This window comes from Conger conger, chromosome 15 (assembly GCF_963514075.1).
Source record: "Conger conger chromosome 15, fConCon1.1, whole genome shotgun sequence".
Lineage (NCBI taxonomy): Eukaryota > Metazoa > Chordata > Actinopteri > Anguilliformes > Congridae > Conger > Conger conger.
Window position 1 is genome coordinate 11,630,742 of NC_083774.1, and position 26,313 is coordinate 11,657,054.

At 49.0% G+C, this 26,313-nt stretch overlaps 1 protein-coding gene across 7 annotated transcripts; it reads left to right on the forward strand.

Annotated features, from left to right (window-relative positions):
* The first annotated feature begins 946 nt into the window (after positions 1–946).
* Positions 947–26,255, forward strand: ppp6r3 (protein phosphatase 6, regulatory subunit 3). Of its 7 annotated transcripts, XM_061221936.1 has the most exons (27): positions 947–1,071; positions 1,713–1,800; positions 5,991–6,167; positions 6,540–6,776; positions 8,589–8,775; positions 10,939–11,076; positions 11,918–11,983; positions 12,455–12,567; positions 13,034–13,147; positions 13,849–13,978; positions 14,091–14,243; positions 15,109–15,267; positions 15,344–15,408; positions 15,621–15,736; positions 15,827–15,912; positions 16,260–16,346; positions 16,687–16,784; positions 17,815–17,869; positions 18,735–18,865; positions 19,162–19,283; positions 19,627–19,807; positions 20,513–20,610; positions 20,706–20,898; positions 22,416–22,433; positions 24,208–24,327; positions 24,989–25,072; positions 25,465–26,255. In XM_061221936.1, exons 4-27 carry the CDS (start codon positions 6,550–6,552, stop codon positions 25,514–25,516), a joined length of 2,793 nt encoding a protein of 930 aa, XP_061077920.1. In that variant the 5' UTR covers positions 947–1,071; positions 1,713–1,800; positions 5,991–6,167; positions 6,540–6,549; the 3' UTR covers positions 25,517–26,255. The 7 variants fall into 7 exon arrangements, with proteins under 7 accessions (XP_061077920.1, XP_061077919.1, XP_061077924.1 ...); XM_061221935.1 differs by lacking the exon at positions 947–1,071 and having other exon boundaries at positions 1,606–1,800; XM_061221940.1 differs by lacking the exon at positions 947–1,071 and having other exon boundaries at positions 1,606–1,800; positions 16,705–16,784.
* Positions 26,256–26,313: the final 58 nt, after the last annotated feature.

The following is a 26,313-nucleotide window of genomic DNA, read 5'->3' on the forward strand; positions in this document are numbered from 1 at the left end:
GTCCCCGGGACGCGCGTAATCGCGGGGTCAGACGCAGGACCGGTTCGCCTCGCTGCACTGAGCCGGGCTGCCGCCTGACTGCGCTGTCATACGGGCAATCCTCCGTCCTCCGCCCGTGCTTCATGCAGACACGAACGCGTCTGACCCCAATTTCATCAATGGGAGAAAAGCGGAGGTCGAAAGATCAGTGGGGGTGGGTGGATATGGGACACATACACAAAAAATGTAAAATATTCCACGCTTATTTAGCCCCTCCCTATCCATTCCTGTTATTATTATTATTATTATTATTATTATTATTATTATTATTATTAGACATGATATTATAATTCTTATTTCTTATTATTATTATTATTATTATTATTATTATTATTATTATTCATTCCTTCCATCTCTCAGCTTCTGTATGGTTCCAGGCTTAACCTACTTGAAGGCCAATTTAAACAAATAAACCCTGAATCCTTCATGGAACTGGGAATATCCGTCTAACCAAGCACAAGTGCCATTGTGTTATCCATAACACAACCGCTGATGCAATTCCAATACAGAAAGGTGGTCTCAATTACAGGTAGAAATAATTGGCATGTTCCTAATTCAGTCTTGTCATCAGTACCCGACACATGCTTTCAGAATGCGACCATATTTGCCATTATTTGATTTATAGCTACGTTCTAAATAACTTTCAAGCCAATTGGGATAGCAAATGTATGTATTTATGTAGGAAGATATATAACTGATGTTCCAGTAAAATATCCCGCAAGGTTGGGTACAAATGTGCACCTGGTTGGGAGAATATAAAAAATGAAAAATAATGCAGCCGGAATATATTTAAAAGACATGTGTCAAGCACATACCCTACTCTGCAAAGTTTCAGCAACTGTCTGTGGCGACAGCGACTGAATTTCGCCATTGGTATTTCTACTGTATGCAGCTGCATGATTTCAGGAGGGCGCCGATTGAGCCACGGTCGCGTCAATCGGTGTGACGTCCTTTTGTTGCTGGGGCGTTGAAAACACCCGAGGAGAAAACGTTCGTAGCGAATCCGAAACCGAGCAGGATGGGGCGTTGAAGGTAGGCCGACTGATGCAATATTATACACTTAAAAACTGTTTTACCACAGTGTTGTGTTAGAATGTCATAGCGGTTTTCAGGACGCGGTATGAAGCACAACAATCCTAAATTGCACTCAATTTAATGATTTGGGAAGTATTTTCATTTACTTTTCCTCTTTTGCCGAACGACCGAGTGCTTGACAGACATCGTTTTAATCCAATCAGATGACAATAAATAAAACCGAGCATGAAAGTAACGCCATGTTGGCGCAACAATCGTCAGTACTGTTCTGTAAATTCCATAACAATTTGAACCAAAATGGCGACCCAAGGCTGGAGTTTCCAGTTAGCGGATGTTCCACTAATTCTTAGCCAGTAATATGGAACAGAACACACTGATAGACTGGGCTTTAAGATGTGACAGACACTCAAATTGTCAAATCAAAACCCGACGAACACGGGCGTTATCTCTGACTGGCGTGAATTCCAGCCAATGGCTAGCCTACAGCATGTTTGACTGACAGGTGAAGCAGCTCTGTGGGGGGAAGGGGTCGTTGAAGTTGATAGAACCGCCATCTTGAAAAGTCTCCTCTGATGATCTGCCTTTTCCCGCCCGCTAAAATCTGCTGTAAACATATTATTTTGCCCTTTATGTTCCAGATTTAATCACATTCTATGTTTGCAACATTTGCGGCCAGGGGTTTTACAAGATACATGACGGGGACTCGCCATTTCCCGCTGTTTATCGGTACGTATGAGCTAGCCCATGCAGTTCTTAGCATTGGCCACAGGAGTAGGTAGCTAAAGCTAGCTGACCAGCTAGCTAACTCCTATCTGTTTTGCACAGTCAGACTGGTTCTGTTATTTTGTTCGGTTCATTAGCTAGCTCGTTAGTAACGTTTTTATTTTTAATGCAGACGTGGAATTAAGGCCCGAAATCTGTAATGTAGATACACCAACGACGTACTATTTTCTATGTATATTAACAGTATCTGTAGCTAGACTAAAAGTGATACGAAGCCGGGTTTATTGCTGATGATTGCTAGCTTATGAAGTTATGACTTGTTTTGTTTTTCTCTCATCGCTGGATAGCATACTATTAGCTCTGATAACAAGCTCTATTGCAAGAAACACTCTTGTATGTTCGAGCTTTCTACGTTGTATTGCTTTAAAATTGGTATCTAGCTGGCTGGGTACATGGACATTATTCTGTAGCTAGAACCGGCACTTTAAAAAAATCGTTCAGCAATGAGGGATACGTTATTATTTGTTAGCCTGCTGATGGCAGTAACTTAATGCCCCGGACTCGATATCCAACTCTGGCCATTGTTAGCTAGTTAGCTGATACAACGGTAGTTAGGTTGATATAGTTATAGTTACCTGGAAATTGGTTGTACATTACCTGACTCTAATACTTTCTTCCTGGTTTTGAATAAATCAAATAAATATAGCTAACGTTAGCAAGTAAGAGATTTCATAAAATGCTAGTTAGCTAGCTGTATAACGTTAATATGGTATAGGCTGTCTATAGGTAGGTCGATCGCAAAGGTTTGGCCTGCTGAAGATGCCGACTGGAAACATTCGTTAGTTAAGTTGGCTAACGTTAGCTAGCAACGTTGTTAGCGTAATCTTAGTTAAGAGCCGTAGCGTTAGCCAGATAGCGTTAGTCAAATTAGTAACATTAGCGAATCTAAGTTATAGATACAACTGCCAAGCATCTCCGTGGTCATCAGATACAGCGTAAGTTAGTTAAATTTCTTGTTTAAACTTAGTTAACCCTTAGCCGTGAGCTAACTTAACTTATCTGGCGAATACATTTGGCAATTAGCTATAACGTTTGTGAATGTGAATATAGTAGTTAGCTAGACTAGTTGGATATTCAGATTCAGTGCTGATTACATATTACACGATGGCCGGTACCGTGGTTGTCACTTTCGCTATTTTATCATAGACAAATCAGTCTTTCAGATGCAGTTTGGACTTTTAAGAGCATGTTTGTTAAGAGGTAAGGTTATAATTGCTGGCTTTATAACCAGAATGAAATGTCGGAACGGATCCAAATTGAGAGAGCTCGAAAGTGCAGTCACATTAACACTATCAGATCTGTGACTATAATGGTATGGTCTGCTGTGGGTGCCCCAACCCCCTTTTAGCTACAGTAGAATGACCCAAGTACTCTCTAATTAAAGATGAAAGGCACCATGCCACCTGAAATGTTGCGATTACCTGTGCTAGGACTGTTCTCTCCAAGGGACGGCCAGTGTGCGTTATTCTCAGTGGTGGCATGATGGCAGTCCATGTTGTGTTCTTTGAGAGTGAGTAAACGTGCTGTGTTCTTGCCTTGATATGGGAAAAGCTTATTTCAGATAATGGCAGGCTTAATTGTGTAATGTGTGCGAGTTCACATGTGTAATGTGGCAGTTTTCTGGGAGAGCAGAGGCTTCTGTGATCTTTTCTGAAAGCACAACGTCCCATAGTCCTCGCTAATGTTGTGTTGGACTTTGATCTGTCATACTTATGAGCTTTGCTCCTGGCCCCAGCGAGGAACCCGAAACGGGCTGAGACGTGGTCTACCCGTGCTCAGAATGGACCCCTAGTGCCAGGTTCGGGAGAGCTTTGAAACGGCACCCACCCACCACAAGAACACTGCTCGTCGTAGTAGCTGCTGCTAGAATCCTGTGAACAGGTGGAGGTGTGATGTAGATGTAGCAGGAGAGGTGAACTTGGTCACAGCGAGTGGTTTGCGTCAGAAAACGCACTAGAGAGAGAGAGAGGGAGAGGGAGAGGGAGAGGGAGAGGGGGAGGGCGCATCGTCCATCACGAGCGCTGTTTTTCTTTCCGCCGCTCCCCCTGCGCAGCCGAGCGGTCACTAATGAGCGACGGAGGCTCATCCGATGAGCGGAAAGAGCTGGAGCGTGTCCAGGACCCCTGCCGTTCCTGGCCGGAGCGCCGACCCCTCGCAGGGTCTAATACACTGCTCCCCCTTCCTCGTGTCGTTCACGAGAGCTTCTGGCTCCGCTGTGACCTTTAACCCCTGACCACCTGACAGGAAAACACGCAGCAAACGCGTCTACGGTGTCACACGCGTGCAGTGCCCCACTGCAGCTCCACTGCAATGTTACTGCCCCCTGATATTTTATTCTGCTAATACACCAGGCTTGGTACGGTGCTAGATACCATCAAGCTCAGGGATGGGCAAAGCAGCAGGGGCGTATCGGTTTCTGGATTGCAGACCAACTTCTGCTCTTAATTATTGAATTAGCCCAATCATTTACATGACCTGTCATTCAACGCCACATTCTGTGATATGAACAGCAGCTGACAGATGTTCTCGTCTTGTAGCTTTTCATTGTGGTATAGTTTCTGAACATGGTACATATGGATACTTAGCTGATTGAGCTAGGGTAACTGGTTACAGCACAATCCTGCAGTTGCCCATCCCTGATATAGCTTTTAGGTAAACTAAGCAGTAGGTACATGTTAGTGTTAGGAAACTAGTGAGCATTGCTGGGCTGAATGACCTGTTCGTCATGGTCTAGTGTAGTTGGTGCATTAATGTGACTCTACTCGATCCCGGAGAATATCTGCTTGTCCGGGAGGACCGGGGTGTCTGCAGTTAAATGAGCGATCTGGCTGTGCACACCAACTCTGGTTCACTCAGAATAGGTCACAGTAAAACGCTTCATCTGGGAACACCAGAACAGTCTTCGGCTGTCATTAACGCCCTTTTCATGAAATGTTGTGAGAATGTGAAAAGGTGTAAATGTTGGGCCTCGTTAAGTAATTAAAGCCAGAATGGCATGAAAATCACACACCTATATGGCCCTCGCTGCCTACCTCTGGTAAAGTGGGTTCTGCTGAATGCAGTGTCGTCTCTTTCCAGTGTTTAACAGGCTGCTGATGCACCTTGCGAGGGTTTATGACGTTAATTATTCATGTTGATGGGAGATTTTGAAGGCGATACGGTTGTGTTGGTGGCAACGGGAGTGCGATAACGTTTCGGTGGGGTTAGGAAAGAGGCGTCTCAGCAGTGTTTGCCGCGCTTATCTGCGTCATAAAGCCGGCCGCTGCCTGTCCTTTGGCCGGGGGAGGGCGGGGCCGCTCACACAGGCAACTTTTGGAGGAAGGTGTCGGCTTCCCTTGGCGCTGTCATTATGACATCATGTGACCTCACAATAGGGAAGTGCTAAACCCGGTGACTCAGGCTGAAAGTATGGTTTTCAGGTCGCCTGGCGTCGGCTGGTTTGGGTTTCTCTCAGACAGAACACTTTTGTGCCAGACAGGTAAACCGACCGGCCGCTTGTAGGCTGGGGGACTGACGGTGGGGTGGGGAGAGGGTGAGGTGGGGTGGGGAGGGGAGAAGGTGAAGTGATTGCGAGTTGAAAGAGTAAGGGAAGCTTTGTTATCAGACTGTTTGAACTGTGTCAAAACAAGTATAAGGTCTTCTGACAAAGCTTCTTAACCTTTTTACGTTTTCTATCTCTGTACCACTAACTGTCTACAGCTAGACGTGACTGTTGCATGGATCTGCTCTCCAAATGAGTGAATTCAATTTAAAATGTTACAGAAACTGCTGATTACAGCACAGAGAGGAAAACCTTCCTCCAGTTAGTTTCACTTGCAAAAAAGTGACCTCAAGGTGAACTTGTAGTCCAATCAGGAAGCCCCTTCATTCCCTTTTGGAAATGAATGTATTTGGAGAGCTTTAATTTAAGCGCTATTATTTTCACTTATTTGCTCAGTTTAGTCTTGGTTTGGGGAGTGTTTCTCCTGCTTCCTGGCTCAATCTGTTCCTCTCAGATTTGTGATGTGACATTGCCCTGAAGTTGGGGACAGTTGTGCTCTGATTGGTGAATGATGCCCTGGTGTTTGTGTTCTGCCTCAGAGCTGTGCTGTGATTGGTGCATGATGCCCTCATGTCTGTGTCCTGCCTCACAGGTGCGCGCTGATTGGTTGGTGGGGGCCGAGGTCGTTTCCGCTGCATGTGTCCTGTGTCTGAGGGTTTCTCCTGTCGCCGCGGTTACCAGAGCCTGTGATGGGCCAGATCTCCCAGAGAGAACAAGCATTATTTTATTTTTGACTCCGATTTTACCCTCAGCGAACTGCCTCACCCAGGTAAGCCTCTCCTTGCAGTTACAGGGCCCTATAGGGCCCTATTTAATCAGATGTAATTATGCATTTAATCTCTGTGGTGCGTTTCAGTGTGTCGCCTTGTATTGTGTGCTTGTATGTGGGCAATGCGGAATGGCAGGGTTGCAACAACCTACCTCCCACAAGAATGTAAAAAGGGTGTTTTCATGGACACTGTAAATTAAACGATAAAGCAGGAGATGCTGCAGTGATGTTAATGGGGAGGGTCGGGGGAATTACCGTATTACCTTCCCAGAATGCTCAGCGGTCCCACCCGAGCAGCAGGTTATCATCACGCTCCCCTGTGGTCGAGTAACACCATCACGCCCCCCCCCTCTCCTCCCCCATTCCTGACAGAAGCGGCACCATGTTCTGGAAGTTTGACCTCCACACCACGTCGCACATCGACACCCTCCTGGAGAAGGAGGACGTGACCTTGACGGAGGTCATGGACGAGGAGGATGTCCTGCAGGAGTGCAAGGCCCAGAACCGCAAGCTGGTGGACTTCCTGGTGCGGCCGCAGTGCATGGAGGACCTGGTGTCCTACATTACCCAGGAGCCCTGCGACGACATGGACGAGAAGATCAAATACAAGTGAGCTTCTGGCTTCCTGGGTTCCGCTTTGCGCCGGGATATTTCGCCCTTCTTCGTGGAATCGATAATAATGATGATTTGTTATTTAGCTGACGCTTTTAACCGAAGCCACTTAGTTAATTTGACTAAGCAGGGGACAGTCCCCTCCCCTGGAGCAATGCAGGGTTAAGGGCCTTGCTCAAGGTCCCAACCGTTGTGCAGCTCTTGTGGTTACACCGGGGATTGAACCACCGACCTTCTGGGTCCCAGTCATGTGCCTTAGCTACTAGGCTACGTGCTGCCCTGAATCAAATGCAGGATGATGACGAACGCGGAATCTCTTAAGAGATCTCCGGTTTATTACAGTACGCAAGGGAGAGACAAACACCGAGACAAACACAGAGCATTCGGGCAGTCAGTTCTGAGAAATTGTCAAAAGACTTCAGTGTATGGAGTGCTGCAGTACAGTCTCATCATACATAACACAGGGCTGGGAACGGCCTGATCACACTGCCGTCTCCGTCAGAGCCTCTGGCTGAGCCATTTGGCAAGGACATGTGACACCCCCGGTTACAGGCACTATTAGAATGGCATACAGAGACATACAATTTACAGAAAATGTCAGAAGAATACGCATATGTATGTGTGTATGATACTGTTACCTCTAGCTATAGGAAAACCTGGAAGCTTTCACTTGCTATTTGCCCTGGCTTTAAACCCTCTAAAGCAGAAATCTCAAACTCGTTGCCTCAAAAGGGCCGCGTGTAAGCCGGCTTTCATTCCGACCAATTAACGCCGCCTTAATCGATTCCAATGACTCGTTCATCCATATGCATTTAACTGCGTTGAAGTGCAGAATATAAGCAACTGTTGTTATTTGGACAACACAAATATGCATTTCACTTTATGTATATTGCGTGCAAATCTACAGCCCTATTTCAGCAAATAATTGGAACAAATTACATAATCAAGATCTGAGGCTGGAATTAAAACCAGAGTACACCACATTCAAAAACCCCTGCTGAAAACCGTTAAGGTGTGAGGTCACAAAATATGTGAATAGAATGTTCTAAATTGAACGTTCTGACGCTGTAACTATCACTGCCGGTGACTGAAAGGCGGTGGAAGTTCTAGAACAGCGACTTAGAATTTTGAGGAGAAAAACATTCCAGGGCTCCTGCTCTTCAAAGGGTTAAGGAGCTCTGTGGAAGAGCGTTGTGCTGCAGGCTTCAGGCCTAAGTGTGAATATGAATGAGCAGGTCCCGCATCCCGCCGGGATTCCAGCAAAACCGCCTGCATTCCAGCAAAACCGCCTGCATTCTGAATGGATGCTCCGCCATTTACGAATAGAGGGCGGGTGTAGTATAGCGGTTCGTATTATTTATTTATTCATTCATTTATTTATTCCTCCAACTCCCAGGATGTGTTGTCCTGCGATTACCTTAAGGTGGCCGTACTTACAGGCTCCCAATTGATATTTTTAGATCAGGATATCAGGAGGAGATCAGGAGAAAAACGTCAGGTCTTAACGTGGCTACTCGCGAAGTGTCCTATTCCGTTCCGAGCCGATCTGTCTGGTTTGCAGGGTCCCAAGTTGAGGGGCCTTGCGAGCAGATTCTGTGTTTTGATTCCCGTACACCACAAATTCCTTTGACGTTTTTCTGATCTGGTCAGGAGCCTGTATAGTCTGCTCAGTTCTGACGCCTGACGTCCCAGCTCCCGACAGCGTAACCCATGAGAAAATCATAAAATGTCCCCCCGCCTGCCCTTATGTGATTATCGTGCGGGGTAGTGTTTGACCGTTTTTAACCCTTTGACCCTTGACCTCCGCAGGTACCCCAACATATCGTGCGAGCTGCTGACCTCGGACGTGGGCCAGGTGAACGACCGTCTGGGCGAAGACGAGAACCTGCTGATGAAGCTCTACAGCTTCCTGCAGAACGAGCCCCCACTCAACCCCCTGCTGGCCAGCTTCTTCAGCAAGGTCCTCAGCATCCTCATCAGCCGCAAACCTGACCAGGTGAGCCCCTGCCCTGTCCCCATCAGCCCTAACCTGACCAGGTGAGCCAGTACCCCACCCTTGTCAGCCCTAACCTGACCAGGTGAGCCATTACCCCATCCTCATCAGCCCTGACCAAAATCACACTGAAAATCTAAATAAAAAATTGAAATCATAGGCTGATCCGACTTTATCACACTAACTCATAATGTGACTCAGTAGTGTGTATGGCCCCCGTGTGCCTGTACACACTCCCAACAACGTCTGGGCATGCTCCTGATGAGTCGGTGGATGGTGTCCTGGGGGGATCTCCTCCCAGACCTGGATTAGTGAGCTCCACCGTCTGTGGCATAGTGTAGTGGTTAAGGTACATGAACGGGACACGCAAGGTCGGCGGTTTGGTTCCCGGTGTAGCCACTATAAGATCTGCACAGCTGTTGGGCCCTTGAGCAAGGCCCTTAACCCTGCATTGCTCCAGGGGAGGATTGTCCTCCTGCTTAGTCTAATCAACTGTACGTCGCTCTGGATAAGAGTGTCTGCCAAAATGCCAATAATGTAATAAATTTAATGGCGGTACTTGGCGACATCGGATGCACTGATACACAACGTCCCATAGGTGCTCAATTGGATTTAGGTCAGGGGAACGTGAGGGCCCGTCAGTGGCATCAATGCCTTCCTCATCCAGGAACTGCCTACACACCGCATAAGGCTGGGCATTGTCCTGCACCAGGAGGAACCCAGGGCCCACTGCACCAGCATAAGGTCTTACAATCGGTCTGGGCATTTCATCCCAGTACCTAACAGCAGTCCGGGTACTGTTGGCTATGACATGGAGGTCTGTGTGACCCTCCAAGGATATGCCTCCCCAGATCATCACTGACCCACTGCCAAACCAGTCATGCTCGATGATGTTATAGGCAGCATAACGTTCACCACGGTGTCTGTCACGTGCTCTTTGTGAACTTGCTCTCATCTGTGAAGAGAACAGGGCGCCAATGGCGGAACTGCCAATTCTGGTGGTCTCTCATGAATGCCAATCGAGCTGCACAGTGCTGGGTTGTCCTCTAGTGGGACCTGTGCTGACATCGGCCCTCATGCCACTCTCATGGAGTCTGTTTCTGGTAGTTTGGTCAGAAACAGGCACACCAGTAGCCTGCTGGAGGTCATTTTGTCGGGCTCTGGCAGAGCTCCTCCTGTTACTTCTCGCACAAAGGAGCAGATACCGGTCCTGCTGCTGGGTTGATGCCCTTCTATGGTCCTGTCCAGCTTTCCTTGTGTAACGGCCGGTCTCCTGGTATCTCCTCCATGCTCTTGAGACTGTGCTGGGAGACCTTGCGACCGTACATATGGAGGTGCCTTCCTGGAGCAGCTGGACTACCTTGTGCAACCTGATTGGGCTGCGGGTACTGCCTCATGCTACCAGTAGTAACAAGGACACTAGCAGAACACAAAACTAGAGAAGAATCAGTCAGGAAGGATAAGGAGAGAGCAATTGTCTGTGGTCACCACATGCAAAACCCTTACCTTTTTGGGGGTTGTCTTGCTTTTGCATCTCCATTGCACCTGTTGTCACTTTCATTTGCACCAAAGCAGGTGAAATTGATTCACAATCACTTGTGCTTCCTAAATGGACAGATTGATATCCCTGAAGTTTAACTGACTTGGTGTTACACTGTGATGATTAAGTGTTCCCTTAATTTTTTCTCTCCCCATAGCTACATCAGGGTCTGGCTAAACCAGACTTGCCTGATCTTGTTGGTTAAATATAGCCAACATGTGTTTACTGGTGTCTTTTTGCCCTATGTGAGGCGATACACCACCAGTCCATCAGGTGGCAGCCTGGGCTCCTCTAGATTCTGAGAGTAACCATTGGAGTAGAAAGGACTACTTCTCTGTAGTTGTTAGTTGAGCACTTTTTACATCCTGTTTACATTTAGCGCCTCTGAAAGAAAAGCCTGGGATTGCCGCACACGTTGTGCTACGCGAGGATGTGAGGAGCAGCCCTTGTGTTGCTCTATATGTGGTTGCGCACGTTTCTTGCGTAGGATGTGTAATGGGCTTTGGTAACAGGCTTTAGTGTGTTCTCTGCTCATTCTCTGCCTGCAGATCGTGGAGTTTCTTGCGTAGGGTGTGTAATGTGGTTTAGTAGCGGGCTTCAGTTTGTTCTCTGCTCTCTCCCTGCAGATCGTGGAGTTCCTGCGGAAGAGGGAGGACTTTGTGGACCTGATGATCAAACACATCGGCACGTCGGCCATCATGGACCTCCTGCTCCGCATGCTGACCTGCATCGAGCCACAGCAGCTACGGCAGGACGTCCTGAACGTGAGGCTCACACCCTCCCCACACACACACACACACACACACACACACACACACACACACACACACACACACACACCCCTCCACATACACACACACCCTCCCCACACACACACACACACACACCCCTCCACATACACACACACCCTCCCCACACACACACACACACCCACACACACACCTCTACATACACACACACCTTCACACACACCCCCTTCCTCCTGCTCTGCATGCTGACCTGCATCGAGCCCCAGCAGCTACGGCAGGACGTCCTGAACGTGAGTCTCACACCCTCCCCACACACACACACACACACACACACACACACACACACACACACACCTCTACATACACACACCCCCTCCCCACGCGCACACACACACCCCTCCACATACACACACACACACTCACCTTCACACACACCCCCTTCCTCCTGCTCTGCATGCTGACCTGCATTGAGCCCCAGCAGCTACGGCAGGACACCTCTTCACCCCCGGGTCTGTTTGTACAGCGGCCTCAAGGGGGCGCCGTACTTCATACTCTGCTGAATCGGGCATAAAACGGTGTTTTGTGGAAGAGGTGCTTTTGGTGTTTGAAAGGGGGCTGCCTGGCATCTCTAAGCAGGCAGCCTGTAAACAGATCAGATAGCGCTGGTAATGTTCACCCGAGCACTGTGGGTGTCTGTCTCTGTGTGAGTGTCTGTCTCTGTGTGAGTGTCTGTGTGAGTGTCTGTCTCTGTGTGAGTGTCTGTCTCTGTCACTCTGTTAGTGTCTGTCTCTGTGTGAGTGTCTGTCTCTGTCGCTCTCTGGGCCCTCCAGAGCTAATCAGTGCATCTCGTCCTCAGTGGCTGAACGAGGAGAAGGTGGTCCAGCGGTTGGTCGATATGGTGCAGCCCTCTCAGGATGAAGATGTGAGTAACATTCACACCCTCCTCTTCCTCATGAACAGGTTCATGTTGAGTGCAGTTCTGTGATGTTGTGATTTTAAAGGCGCTTCTTAATTCCAGGACGACAAGTTGAAATTAAGAAGTCTCTTTTCTCAACATTTTCTGCTAAATGGCAATAATGTAATGTGATTTATTTAAATGTAGCGTACTGTGTTATACTGTAGTATATGTAATGTACTGTATTGTGATGTAGTGTACTCTTGCGTGTTATAATGTGGTGTACAGTAGTGTGTTGTAATGTTGTGTAGTGTCCTGCAGTGTGGTGAAATTTAGCTCATTTCTAGAACTGACTCATTAAAATGGAAGTGAGCCCAGCCCAGGTTGAAGTACGATGATGCTCTCCTCTCTCATTGGCCGACTTGCCCAGGCACTTTTGGCTGCTCTGATTGTGTGTGTGTGTATGTGTGTGTGTGTGTGTGTGTGTGTGTCCCACAGAGGCACTCGAATGCGTCACAGTCTCTGTGTGAGATCATCCGTCTGAGCCGGGACCAGATGTTCCAGGTGCAGGGATGCTCTGAGCCCGACCCCCTGCTGGCCACACTTGAAAAGTATGACCCCCCCCCGCTCCCCCCTCATCACAACCCCCCACCCCATCCCTGTTCTCAGGGTCACGTGTGCACACATTCCTGTCGTCAGCAATGCTAATAACAGTGTCTCGGCTCAATCTACAGTGGCTTCTCAGCATCCAGCTTGTCTTCAGTAATATTAATCCTGAATGAGAAGGGCCTGTTCTTATTGTTGTATCCCTGTCTTCTTAGTTGTCAGCCATCCATGTCTGTATATAGAGTCCTAATTTAGTGCTGCCTGTCGGTACCTTATTTTAACCTAGTGCTGTCAAATAATATCCATATTATGACTTGCGTTTCTTAGATGAAATGGGTGGAAGAGGTTTATAGTTGTAAACTGCTGTGCGTGTTCAGCCTTGGAGTGAGACCTCTCTCTGACTGGCCTGGTTGAGAGCCCACCGCTCCGTCCTCTGCTCACAGGAAGTTGACCCCTCCCTCCCTGTTTCAGGCAGGAGACCGTGGAGCAGCTGCTGTCCAACATCTTCGACAAGGAGAAGAACGAGTCGGCCATCGTCAGCGTGATTCAGATCCTGCTGACGCTCTTCGAGACCCGGCGGCCCGCGTGAGTTCCCAGCATCCTCTGGGGTTTGTGGGGCAATTTGCCTGCTCTGGGAGGCGGCGTCTGACGTGTGGGTGACATTAGCTCAGATGGTAGGAGCAGTCATCTGGCAGTCGGAGGGTTGCCGGTTCCATCCAGTCCTGGTCGTGTCGAAGTGTCCCTGGGCAAGACGCCTAACCCCTCAATGCTCCTGCTGAGCTGGTTGGTGCCTTGCATGGCAACCAATCACAGTGTGAGTGTGAGTGTGAGGCATCGATTGTACAGCGCTTTGGATAAAGGCGCTATATAAATGCCAACGATTTATGTGTGTGTGTCGTCCCAATGTTAAATGGATTGCATTTATATCAGTCAAACTTTATTTGTATAGCACTTGTAATGTGATTGTTTTATTGTTTAACCTATACTTTATGATGCTGAAATAAAGATTGAGTAAATGAACGAATAAAAACTGGCCTATGCACACACACACACACACACACACACACACACACACACACACACACACCCCTCTGTATAAAAAAAGGTATTGTGCTTTCCCCCCAAAATGCTTTGCAAATAATACCTCTTGTTCACCCATTCACACACATACACACTCACCCACAAACACCAAGTCATGCATGGCACCAACAAGGCCAGGGATGGGCCCTGCAGCACTCTGATTGGCCAATAAGCGCTTTGACTCATCCGTGTGGGCCCCCCTGCAGGTTTGAGGGGCACCTGGAGATCTGCCCCCCAGGGATGTCCCACCCCTCCTTCTCTGTGAATCAGAGTGTCCTGCAGGCAGTTAAACCCAGACTGAAGGACTTCCACTCCCTGCTGCTGGAGCCTCCAAAGGTATGCATACACACACACAAGCACACAGACCTATGCACACCTGCACATGCACACACACACCTTTCCACACGTACACCTACAATTACAAAAAACAACTATTTCTCCGTCTCAGAAAAATGTGATGAAGACGACGTGGGGGGTTCTGGACCCCCCTGTGGGGAACACTCGGCTGAATGTGGTGCGGCTGGTGGCCAGCCTGCTGCAGACCAACACTCACATCATCAACCTGGAGCTCATCCACCTCAACACTGTAGGAGTCATTCTGGTGAGTCCCATCCACCTCAACACTGTAGGAGTCATTCTGGTGAGTCAGCCACCTCAACACTGTAGGAGTCATTCTGGTGAGTCCCATCCACCTCAACACTGTAGGAGTCATTCTGGTGAGTCTGTAGGAGTCATTCTGGTGTCAGCCACCTCAATACTGTAGGAGTCATTCTGGTGAGTCAGCCACCTCAACACTGTAGGAGTCATTCTGGTGAGTCTGTAGGAGTCACTCTGGTGTCAGCCACCTCAATACTGTAGGAGTCATTCTGGTGAGCCAGCCACCTCAACACTGGAGGAGTCATTCTGGTGAGTGAATCGTGAGCCTCAGACTCAAAACAGGAGTCGTCAATCCTGAACCTCAGAATCGGATGGGAGCTGTGAATCCTGTGTAAAATGATTAATATGATTTGTGTGGGCTTTTGTCATTTGGTTTGTTAAACCTGACTTTGAGGTATAGCTGGCAGAGTACAACAAAAATCGAAAAGTTCATAATACATTTACTGTAAGAAATAATGTTGCTGTCAGAATTGGCTGACCCAGTTGGGTGAACAACAGCACAGGAAATCTCTTCCCTTTATTTTCAAACATTAGGGGGTAGTTTTGGTGTAAACTGACCCAGTTAGGACCAGGCACCTCCTGTCTGGATTGGTGTAAATTGGCCCAGTTAGGACCAGGCACCTCCTGTCTGGATTGGTGTGAATTGGCCCAGTTAAAGGCAAACTGCATTTCTCTCCCTTAAACAGCGACTGGAGTACTGCTTAAACCAGCTCTCCGACAGCATCAGAAACTCTACAGATCAGTGTTGTGGTAGAAAGAGGTGTGAAAAGTGTGTTTACTGGTGTCTTTTCCATGTGTTCTGTCCTCAGGATATGTACTTTAAATATATATGGAACAACTTCCTGCACATCCAAGTAGAAATCTGCACTGCGATGATCCTCGCCATGCCCCCTGCCCACATCGAGAACCCCGAAATCAACAGGGACAGCGAGCAGGAGTCGGTCAGGGAAAACCACCTCGTCAAACACGTGAGTGTGTGGGGGCTCTTCCGGGGTGCCTCCTCTGTGCCCCTAAAGAGCCACTGAACCCCTTCTCTCCCTGCAGATGTTCCAGAAGTGCCAGTTGATACAGAGAATACTTGATGCCTGGGTCTCCAATGAGAAGGAGCAGTGAGTACCACCATTAATCTGAGTGACTGGGAGCCAGACTGTCTGTCTGGGTGTCTGTCTGGCTGTCTGGCTGTCTTGTCTGCGTGTATTTATAGGGCTTTCTGTAAGTACGGCCCTGCTGTAATCTCCATAGTAACGGAATGGGAGGAGGTAATGGGTTGATCAGAATGGTATTCTCCCTGATGTGTGTGTGTGTGTGTGTGTGCGTACAGGGCCGAGGGCGGGAGGAGACGAGGCTACATGGGTCACCTGACCAGAATAGCTAACTCCATCGCGCACAACAGTGACAAGGGGCCCAACAGCACCCTCATCATGCAGCTGATCTCAGGTGAGGCAGCGCCCCGCCGCCTTCCAGAACATTCCCGCCCGCAGGGCCAGGCCGACCCGGAGAGAAACCGTGTCCCTCTGCCTCTTCCAGAGCTCCAGGAGGACGAGCGGGAGAGATGGGAGGCCTTTGTCTCCGGGACGCTAGCGGACACAAACAAGAAGAACACTGTAGATCTAGTGAGTGTCCGACCTCAGCTCTCGTCCTGGTGCCTCAGAAACTGCCTCTCATCCTGGAACAGACACATTACCATTAGCATTAGCATTAGCCTATTAAAACTGCTGATATTAGATGTTCTGTTTTCTTGCCAAGTGATTCATTTCACGGATGCCCTCTCTTGCTATGTTGGTGCACTGACTCTGCCAGCTAATGGGATAGCTTACCGTTTCATAATTCATTTTTGAACCACTGTACATAATTCATTTTGGAACCACTGTACCCCAAAATGTAGGTCTCTATTGTGTCTATTAAGACTATTGTGTCACACTCCGTAATGGTGCCTGTCCCCCCCCCCCCCCCCCTCCAGGTAAATACGCATCACATCCACTCCTCCAGTGATGACGAAGTGGACTTTAAGGACAATGGCTTCCACCAGGACTCCTCTTTACAGCAGGTAAGTCTGTCACCGGACGGGCTGATAATCCGGATGAGCTTAAACGGTAGAGATATACCAACTATTATTATTAACCATTATTACATATTAACTGCTCATAGTCATGTCTACAACTTGTATGTGCCTCATTTCTGATGAACTGACTAATTGCTGTTATCGTTAAACTAACGTTAATGTTTATGTACGTGTACATACCTTTTGAATGCATGCATATACACTTGATAAATGACTGTAATGTAACGATGTGATTTAATGTCCTGCTGTTGTGATGGAGGTGCTTTGAGCTCCAGAGTGTCTAGTGCCAAGGCTATATCATTATCACTGGTCCTGGGTCTGCCAGGCCTTTTCTGATTATCAGATGCAACAAATGACGTCCAATTTTATTGAGCAGTTTGGCTTCAATGACGAGGAGTTTGCCGATCAGGACGATGTCGTGGAGTGAGTACTGCGCTCGCACGCCGTTTCCATAACGACGCCCCCTTGTTGCCATGCAGTTTGCAGATGTTCTGTGGGGTGGGTGGGGGGTGGATGTTAGCGGAGACTGCGGCTATCTGCGAGCGAATGACACTGCCGTATTCAAGCGCAGGTGCATAGCGTCAGAGGGGTGGGGGGCGGGGTGGCTGCGTTAGCACCAGGACTGGGCCATAAACCATAAGGACATTATCCTGTGTCTGCCACTGTGTTGCTTATTGGCTTTATGATCGATCTGGTATGATTTTTCACACCTGATGCTGTTTGTAAACATCCAAACTTCGGAGCCACATGAAATGTTCCCAGGGTGGATAACATTAGTGCGTGTGGCTGGTCAGCTCTTTATCAGCACCCAATCGATATCAGTGGTGATGCTTTTGTCCTCGAAGCATTTGACGTGACCTCCTGAGGTGTTGATATTTTACTACCACATCAGGTATTCGTAAAGAAAGGAGGACACATAGAAAGTCAACACCCCACACGGTGGCGATGTTTGTTACTGCGCTCAGAAATGTCCCTGATTATGGTATATCGCCCAGCCCTGGTTGAAATGCATTCCTTTGAGTTTGTAAGAATAGTGTGTGGGGTGGTGGGAGGTTGAATGAGCTGTGACACTCCGGCAGCTGGGTTCGCTCAGAGACTGCATGAGCATTCAGTTACACAGCGGACCTGTTCCAGAGCTGTGCCAATCAGAAGGCAAGTCCACTTAAAGCCCCGCCCCCTTCCTCCTGTGGGTTTCTGGGTATTGTAGTCTCGGAGCACTGCTGGGAAATGGGACTTCTCTTGTGGAGGGCTGGGCACGGACAGGACGGGTCGGTGGGGGCAGTGCTGTGTCTCGGGTGGTTGGGTAGCTTTGCTGTCCTGCTCCTTTCAGTCTCTCCGTCTCTGAGCTCTAACACGGGGGGCAGATGGGGTAGAAACGGGGAAACCGTTTCATGTCCATGCCAGTGCACTGCCTAGTTGTGCTGTACTTAAATCATGTTCTCTCTCATTGCAGTATTCCATTTGATAGGATATCAGACATCAATTTTTCTTTGAATACAAATGAAAGTGTAAGTATCCCTTCTACAGTTGGCAGAATTGGTGAAATGATATCAATTGAGGATGTAATGGAATATTTTAGTGTATTATATACCAGCTCACCTGTCTATTGTTTGACTTTGAGGTGCATTGTTAGTGTATGTACAGTAACGTATATATACTCTGAGCCCCATAAAGTTTGGAACAGACATTTCTTTCTTGATTTGGCTCTACTCCAGAGTTTTAGATTTAGAATCAAACAGTTCACACATGGCTAAATGTAGTGTAATGTACAGTTTTGTGATGTTTAATGCAGCATAGTGACATGTGATGTAGCATAAGGGGGAGTGTAGTGTAATGGATTGTAATCTAATATAGCGTAATGTAATGTGATGTAGTGTAAGGGAGTGTAGTGTAATGGATTGTAATCTAATATAGCGTAACGTAATGTGATGTAGTGTAAGGGAGTGTAGTGTAATGGATTGTAATCTAATATAGCGTAATGTGATGTAGTGTAAGGGAGTTTAGTGTAATGGATCATAATCTAATATAGCGTGATGTGATGTAGTGTAAGGGAGTGCAGTGTAATGGATTGTAATCTAATATAGCGTAATGTATTGTGATGTAGTGTAATGTAGTGTCGTGTAATGGGTTGTAGTCTAATATAGCGTAACGTAATGTAATGGGAGTGTAATGTAATGGATTGTAGTCTAATATAGCGTGATGTAGTGTAATGGGATGGGATGTAATGGGATGTAATGTAGTGTAATGGGATATGATGCAGTGTAATGGGATGTGATGTAGCATAACGTAATGTGATGTAGCGTAATGTAATGTGATGTAGCGTAACGGGATGTAATGTAGTGTAATGTAACGTGTGCTGACCGGGCCCTGCAGGCGAACATAGCTCTGTTTGAAGCCTGCTGTAAGGAGAAGATCCAGCAGTTTGAGGATGCCGGGTCGGACGAGGAGGACATCTGGGACGAGAAGGACGTGACCTTTGCCCCTGACGCTCAGAGGCGTCCCCGGTAGGGCCTCCTTGTACTGCTGTGCGTGCGTGAAGTTAACAGGTGTGTGTGCTGTATGCAAGTGTGTGTGTGTGTGTGTGTGTGTGTGTGTGCGCGCGCTGTGCAAGTGTGTGTGTGTGTGTGTGTGTGTGTGCGCACATGCGTACGGTATGCAGGTGTGTGCGTGTGCGCGCGTGCGGTATGCAGGTGTGTGTGTGTGTGCGTGTGCGCTGTATTCAGGTGTGTGTGTGTGTGCGCGTGTGCGCGTGTGCGTGCGTGCGTGCGTGCGCAGTAAGCAGCTGTGTGTGTGTGTGCAGGAGTTCGGGCAGCACGGACAGTGAGGAGAGCACAGACTCTGAGGAGGACGAGGCGAAGAGGGACCCCTTCGAGCCCAGCGGCCCCAACACAGACGAGCGCATGGAGGTGGACCCTGGAGACGGTGAGGCCCTCCTGCTCTGTCTCAGAGCGAGGCCCCCCTGCTGCTCTGTCTCAGAGCGAGGCCCCCCTGCTGCTCTGTCTCAGAGCGAGGCCCCCCTGCTGCTCTGTCTCAGAGCGAGGCCCCCCTGCTGCTCTGTCTCAGAGCGAGGCCCCCCTGCTGCTCTGTCTCAGAGCGAGGCCCCCCTGCTGCTCTGTCTCAGAGCGAGGCCCCCCTGCTGCTCTGTCTCAGAGCGAGGCCCCCCTGCTGCTCTGTCTCAGAGCGAGGCCCCCCCGCTGCAGTCCCTTGCAGTGATGTTCCACAGGTGTGACTCATCCCTTCATTCCACTTGATATCCCAATTCCAGCTCCTGCGTGGACGGCTAACTTCGACGACATCCCCATGGAGACGGCAAGCTCCACGGCGACCGGCGGGCCCTCTGTAGCAGCCGTTGTCCCGGCAGTGCCGGACGGGTGGAGCTCGCCCAATCAGGCGTCAGGGAAGGACACGGGCTGGGCCGACTTCGGCAGCTTTCCCCCGGCTGCTTGGTAGGTGTCCAAACGTGGCCCGTGTGTGTGCTAAAACTAGCTCTCAGCTCGCTAATGCCAACTCTACACACTACTCATTCAGGTGTACTAAAACCAGCTTGTTAGCCTCTCGGCTAGCTCATGCCAACTCTACACACTGCTCATTCAGGTGTACTAAAACCAGCTTGTTAGCCTCTCGGCTAGCTCATGCCAACTCTACACACTGCTCATTCAGGTGTACTAAAACCAGCTTGTTAGCCTCTCGGCTAGCTCATGCCAACTCTACACACTGCTCATTCAGGTGTACTAAAACCAGCTTGTTAGCCTCTCGGCTAGCTCATGCCAACTCTACACACTGCTCATTCAGGTGTACTAAAACCAGCTTGTTAGCCTCTCGGCTAGCTCATGCCAACTCTACACACTGCTCATTCAGGTGTACTAAAACCAGCTTGTTAGCCTCTCGGCTAGCTCATGCCAACTCTACACACTGCTCATTCAGGTGTACTAAAACCAGCTTGTTAGCCTCTCGGCTAGCTAATGCCAGCTCCGTGCACTGAGGCCAGCTTGGTTAGTTAATGGCAGCTCTTCCAACTGAAACCAGCGTGTTAGCCTCTCAACAGACTCCTGATTCAGGTGTGCTAAAACTAGCCTGTTAGCCCTGTATACTGTACAGGCTGCTGTTGAAGTGAAGCATTCTGGGTACTGATTATTTATTCTTTCCTTCAGCCCCAAGGGTCCTTTGAGGAGCAATTCCCCGGTTGCCATGGAGACCAGCACGGAGACGGTCGACCCCCTGGGCGTCAACGCACCTGCGCAGCCTGAAGGCAGGTGTCGGGGGGACGTTCTGGAAGCACACAGAGAGCAGCGCTGCAGCTGAACCCTGCCGTCACCTTTGACCTTTGCCATCTCCTGCTCACAGGGGTGGACCATTGGCTGGGGGAGGAGGCGGTGGCGCCGGAGCCCGAGGGCGGGACTAAGACGGAGGGGGTGGGGCCAGAGGTGGAGGAGGAGCGGACCTCCGACCGCATCACGGAGACGGTCACTAACGGGTCCATGAAGGAGACCGTCAGCCTTACTGTAGATGCCAAAACCGAGACCGCTGTTTTCAAGAGGTGAGACTCGCCCTCTGACCTCCTGTAACCCGTATATACAGCTACACACACCTACACACACCCACTGTACGTATATATACACACATACCCACACCATCTTTCACACATGCACACATACATACTCACTCACACATGCACACATGCACACAAACACACACACACACACACACACACACGCCCCTTGCCTAATGCTGCATGTGCACTCGGCCTGTCCTGAGCGCCTGTCACAAGTCCCGCCCCTGAGCTCCTCTCCTGACCAATGCAAGAGCAGGTGTTTGATAAGCCCCGCCCTGCAGCTCTCTCTGTAATTGCTTCAGTGTGTGAAATGTGCACTGCCTGTTTTTCTGTGTATGGCATTTCTACACTCGACCTGAAACTGAACTTACATGCGCTTGTAACAGGGCAATACTTTTTACCCTCTCAATGTTAAAGTTACAAGTATTTATTAAAAAAAATAATAATAATAATTCTTAATGGGGGGGAAGAAATGGTTGTGTGGGTGTGTGCATGTCTGAAGGCGTCACGTGTGTGTGTGTGTGTGTGTGTGTGTGTGTGTGTGTGTGTGTGTGTGTGTGTGTGTGTGTGTGTGTGTGTGTGTGTGTGTGTGTGTGTGTGTGTGTGTGCGCGTGTGTGAGAGAGAGCGAGAAAGATGGGGTGAGTGTGTCTATGTTGGGTGTGAGAGGGGTGTGTGAGAGATGGTTGTGTGTGTGTGTGTGTGTGTGTGAGATGGTGGGTGTGTGTGTGAGATGGTGGGTGTGTGTGTGAGATGGTGGGTGTGTGTGTGAGATGGTGGGTGTGAGATGGTGTGGGTGTGTGAGAGATGGTGGGTGTGAGATGGTGTGGGTGTGTGAGAGGTGTGTGTGAGAGAGAGAGGTGTGTGTGAGAGAGAGAGGTGTGTGTGAGAGAGAGGTGTGTGTGAGAGAGAGAGGTGTTTGTGAGAGAGGTGTGTGAGAGAGAGAGAGGTGTGTGTGAGAGAGAGAGGTGTGTGTGAGAGAGAGGTGTGTGTGAGAGAGAGGTGTGTGTGAGAGAGAGAGGTGTGTGTGAGAGAGAGAGAGGTGTGTGTGTGAGAGAGGGAGGTGTGTGTGTGAGAGAGGGAGGTGTGTGTGTGAGAGAGGGAGGTGTGTGTGTGAGAGAGGGAGGTGTGTGTGTGAGAGAGGGAGGTGTGTGTGTGAGAGAGGGAGGTGTGTGTGTGAGAGAGGGAGATGTGTGTGTGAGAGAGGGAGGTGTGTGTGTGAGAGCGAGGTGTGTGTGTGTGTGTGAGAGAGAGGTGTGTGTGTGTGTGTGAGAGAGAGGTGTGTGTGTGTGAGAGAGGTGTGTGTGTGTGTGAGAGAGAGAGAGAGCGAGAGAGGTGTGTGTGTGTGTGTGTGTGTGTGTGTGTGTGTGTGTGTGTGTGTGTGTGTGTGTGTGTGTGTGTGTGTGTGTGTGTGTGTGTGTGTGTGTGTGTGTGAGAAGCTGTCCTTCAGCTGCAGCACTTACATGGGCTTCCTCTTTCTCCTTTGCCGTGCGCGTGGCTTCAGAGTGTTGAAATCCTATCGGTATGTACAGCCAATCAGGAACCAGCGTCTGTCCTGTCCTTTTTTTTTTCTTTTTTTCTTTTTTTTTGTGTCCAGCCACTTCCTATTTTGTTTTTGTTTGAGTGTATTTATCTTGTTAATGCTCATTTTGCCTCCATCTCCATTTGCATGTTAACCTCAGACCGTGACATGGAACCTCCCTCTAGGGTCAAATTACACCATCACAGCTACGGTCAGTCAGAGAGACCTGGGGCTCTAATGTTAGTCAGAGTCACGTCAGACTCAGGGGGCAGCCTGTAGCCTAGAGGCTAAGGTACATGACTGGGACCCGGAAAGGTTGGTGGTTCAAGTCCCGGTGTAGGGTGGGGTGGGGGGGGATTGGCCCTTGATCAACTGTAAGTCACTTTGGATAAAAGCATCAGCTATATGGCAAAGAACTCGCTAGTTTGTGCTGCTCATGGTTACTGCAACATTGTCGGCCTTGGATGGAATGGCAGCGATGAGTTGCGATCGTTTTTTCCACACAGTAACCGTAGCCGATATCACACAAGAGTATACTGCCTCAAGTGCCAGCAGGTCCTGAAACATCTTGCCTACAATCTTATGGGGAGATTCTTACGTTTCCGTTTTAGCGGTTTCTGCTGGACAACTGTCTCTGGTGAGGTCTCTCACAAGATGGATCCCAGTTTGCTGTCCCTCAGTTAGCATCTGGTGTGTGGTTGTTAGTCGGGGTAACATCACGTCAGCATGGTTAATCCGAATTTGGTAGCACACAATTTGCACCGAACAGTGTGTTTTACCTTTTCCGAAGTATTCCACATGGCGTTCTTTTGTAGTCTTATCAACTGCCGATTAGGTGAGGTTTCATTTTGGGGGGGAACCCCAAAATGATCATCTAAACAAATTTTTGATGTGTTCAGGGTTGTCTTTTGGTATCCTTTCCGATGCCTGTCTGTAGTGTACAGGGGTGTTCTTTTTGATGCCTGTCTGTAATGTCCTGATGGGGCCCATTCAGGTGCCTGTCTGTAGTGTCCAGGGGTGTCCTTTCAGATGCCTGTACTCTCAGGGTTGTTTCATGACAAACAAGGCTGAAGATGGGTTTTTTGACTCAACCATGAACCCCCCAACCCCCCTCATCACCACCACCATCATCACCCCCCTTGATGGAAATGGCAGTCATCTGTCCGTCTAATCACCTGTCTGCAACTGGTCCCCAGAAATCAAAATATGCCTTGTCTCTGCCCCCATCCTGCCCTTACTGGGACGTCCCTTTTGCAAGCCATTCCTGAGTGAGGAGGCACTGCAGAGTCCCGCCTCCATCCAGCAGCCCGGCCCCTCCCATTCTGCATGAGTCAGTCCGTCTGTCTGTTTGTCTGTCTGTTTGTCTGTCTGTTTGTCTGTGTGTGTGTGAGTGCGCGCCATTGTCAATGCGATGCTCCCTTGGGTGGAGTTCGGTAAGCCATCTCTCTCTCTCCCTCTCACTCTTTCACACTCACCTTCTCTTTCACACTCCCATCACTCTGTCCTTGCCCCCCCCTCACTTTCCCTTTCTTTCCTACTCTCCCCTCTCTTCTCTCTCCCCTCTCTCCGCTCTCTCTTCTCTCTCTTCTCTCTCTTCTCCCTTTCTCCCCTCGCTCTCTCTCGCTCTCTCTCTCTCTCTCTCTCTCTCTCTGTTTCTCTCTCTCTCTCTCTCTCTCTCTCTCTCTCTCTCTCTCTCTCTCTCTCTCTCTCTCTCTCTCTCTGTTTCTCTCTCTCTCTCTCTCTCTCTCTCTCTCTCTCTCTCTGTCTCTCTCAGTGAGGAGGAGTCTCCCTCTGAAGACGCGTCGGCAAAGTGCGCCGTGCCGGAAGTCACCGAGCCAGAGAAAAGCCCCGCCCCCACCGTGGCCCCGCCCACCGCCAGCTGCCAGAAACAGAGGTGAGAACCGCCCCCTCCTCTCTCTGCCCCCTCCCTCCACGCTTCCACACTCAGTTAATTTTCCTCTTTAACGAGGGAACCGCAGGCCTGAGGTCCGGGTGAGCGCCCTGCTGTAGGGTGCGTGTTAATCATGGCACACGGGACCCTGCAGCAAGGCGCTCCACACTCCTGTTTGGAGCGCTCAATGCGGTCCAACAGCACCCTCAGAGCAGACGGCCACGTTTCGCTTGATTTTGCTACTGTTCTACCCTCTAAACTGAGACTTGCTCCGGTGGACCTATTTCAGTTAAGACTGCCTTTCCCCAAACCCCCTGGACTGAGTTGAAAAATATAATTTGTGCTTGTATAATTTTTCTTAGAAGTGAGCAAAAGAAAGAGGGGAAAAGGGAACAGGTGAGCCTTGAACCCTGCTCTCCTGCATGAAAGACAATCACACCAACCACAACACCCAATCTGCTGGGAGCCAGAGCTGCCTTTTCTTTGTACAAGGCTGCTCTCTTTAAAAATAAATAAATAATTAATCTGACTGATTCGCAAACGCACAGGCTCGACATTACAACGTGGGATTACCCTTTTGACATGACAGTCTGCCCCCAGGCTGCTGTTGAGGACAGAATTGTTTGGAGACTTGAGCCTTGCTCTCCCCGTTTCCCCCCCACAGCTCAAAGCACTTAGAGGAGAAGGGCCGGGCCCCCATTGAGGTGGTGAACGGGCCCCTGGAGCTCACCGCCATGGAAGAAGCCAAGTGAGTTTAACCACGCTGACCCACGCCAGACCTGGGAAAAATACAGATTCTGCAGTACTCTGAGTCGCCTGTAGGGGGGGGGGGGGGGGGGGGCTGGTTTGTGTATGCAGGTCTTAAATTCCAGCTCACAAAGTGATGTGCATGCAAATGCCATTTCTCCTGAAGTTTAAGTTGCTTAGTCCCTTCTGTCTCGTCACATTCTCTCTTCTCCCTCTCTCTCACTCTCCCTCTCTCGCACTCTCCCTCTCTCGCATTCTCTCCCTCTCTTTCTCTCCTTATCTCTCTCATTCTCTCCCCCCCCTCTCTCTCTCTCTCTCTCTCTCTCTCTCTCTCTCTCCATCCATCTCTGTCCCTATCTCTCTCACTCTCTCTCCCTCCCCCTCTCTCTCCAGATCAGACCAGCGAGTGCCGTTGGCCGAGGCGGCAGTGAATGGGCCGGCATGATGCCCCGCCCCCCCGGGCAGCTCTAGCCCCGCCCACAGCGCACAGCTCTACGGCCTCCAGTAGGGGGCAGTGCAGGCTGCCTCAGCCACCACTGCACAGAGTTCAGCGGATCCGGACCAGCAATATTCCCTGTACAGAGTTCCACCCGAGGAACCAGACAAAAACGCAGAGAACTTTTTCATTTTGTTTATATACTATTGTTCTTATGAGGTGATCTGTCCACTCTCACCACTTAAAGGTAATAGTAATGTTGCTATAGTTACAATGATTGTATGAATAAAGTATTTTATAAAAAAAAAAGATGTATACAGAAACTGAAAATATATAACGGAAATATACCAATTGGAACACAGTGTGACCAAAAAGAATCAAGCTGTTTTTGGTAGGGTTACCTCTTGCACAAAATCGGATATTTAATTTCCTTCAAAGTTAAAGCAACATCTACTATGAACATGTTAATCTGCAACTTATGTTGGTCTTTTTTTTTTTTTTCTTTATATTAAGCTGATTATTAGGGAAACGTATAATTTTAAATATTCAACGAAGGGTTTTTTTTTTTTGCTACAGGTATTATTTGTAAATGTTACTTGTATCCTTGAAAACATGAGCAAGATTTGACAACCTTTGGTATAGTTTTTAACTTTATTTATTATTGAGAAGTAGTTGATAATGTTACGTTACTAAAAGAGCCATACGCTTGTTCTCCCGCTTGATGATATTAAACTGTGCAAAAACCCCGCGGTGCAGCTCTCACACGCGTGCTTTACAGGGAGGTCCTGCCCGCACCACAAGCCTTT

Excerpts from the sequence above, each read along its gene's own strand:
- ppp6r3 (XM_061221936.1), top strand. The coding sequence starts at position 6,550 with ATGTTCTGGAAGTTTGACCTCCACACCACGTCGCACATCGACACCCTC. Across the intron at positions 13,148-13,848 it reads TTCGAGACCCGGCGGCCCGC|GTTTGAGGGGCACCTGGAGA; the intron begins GTGAGTTCCCAG and ends GCCCCCCTGCAG. Across the intron at positions 16,347-16,686 it reads AGGACTCCTCTTTACAGCAG|GCCTTTTCTGATTATCAGAT; the intron begins GTAAGTCTGTCA and ends TGGGTCTGCCAG.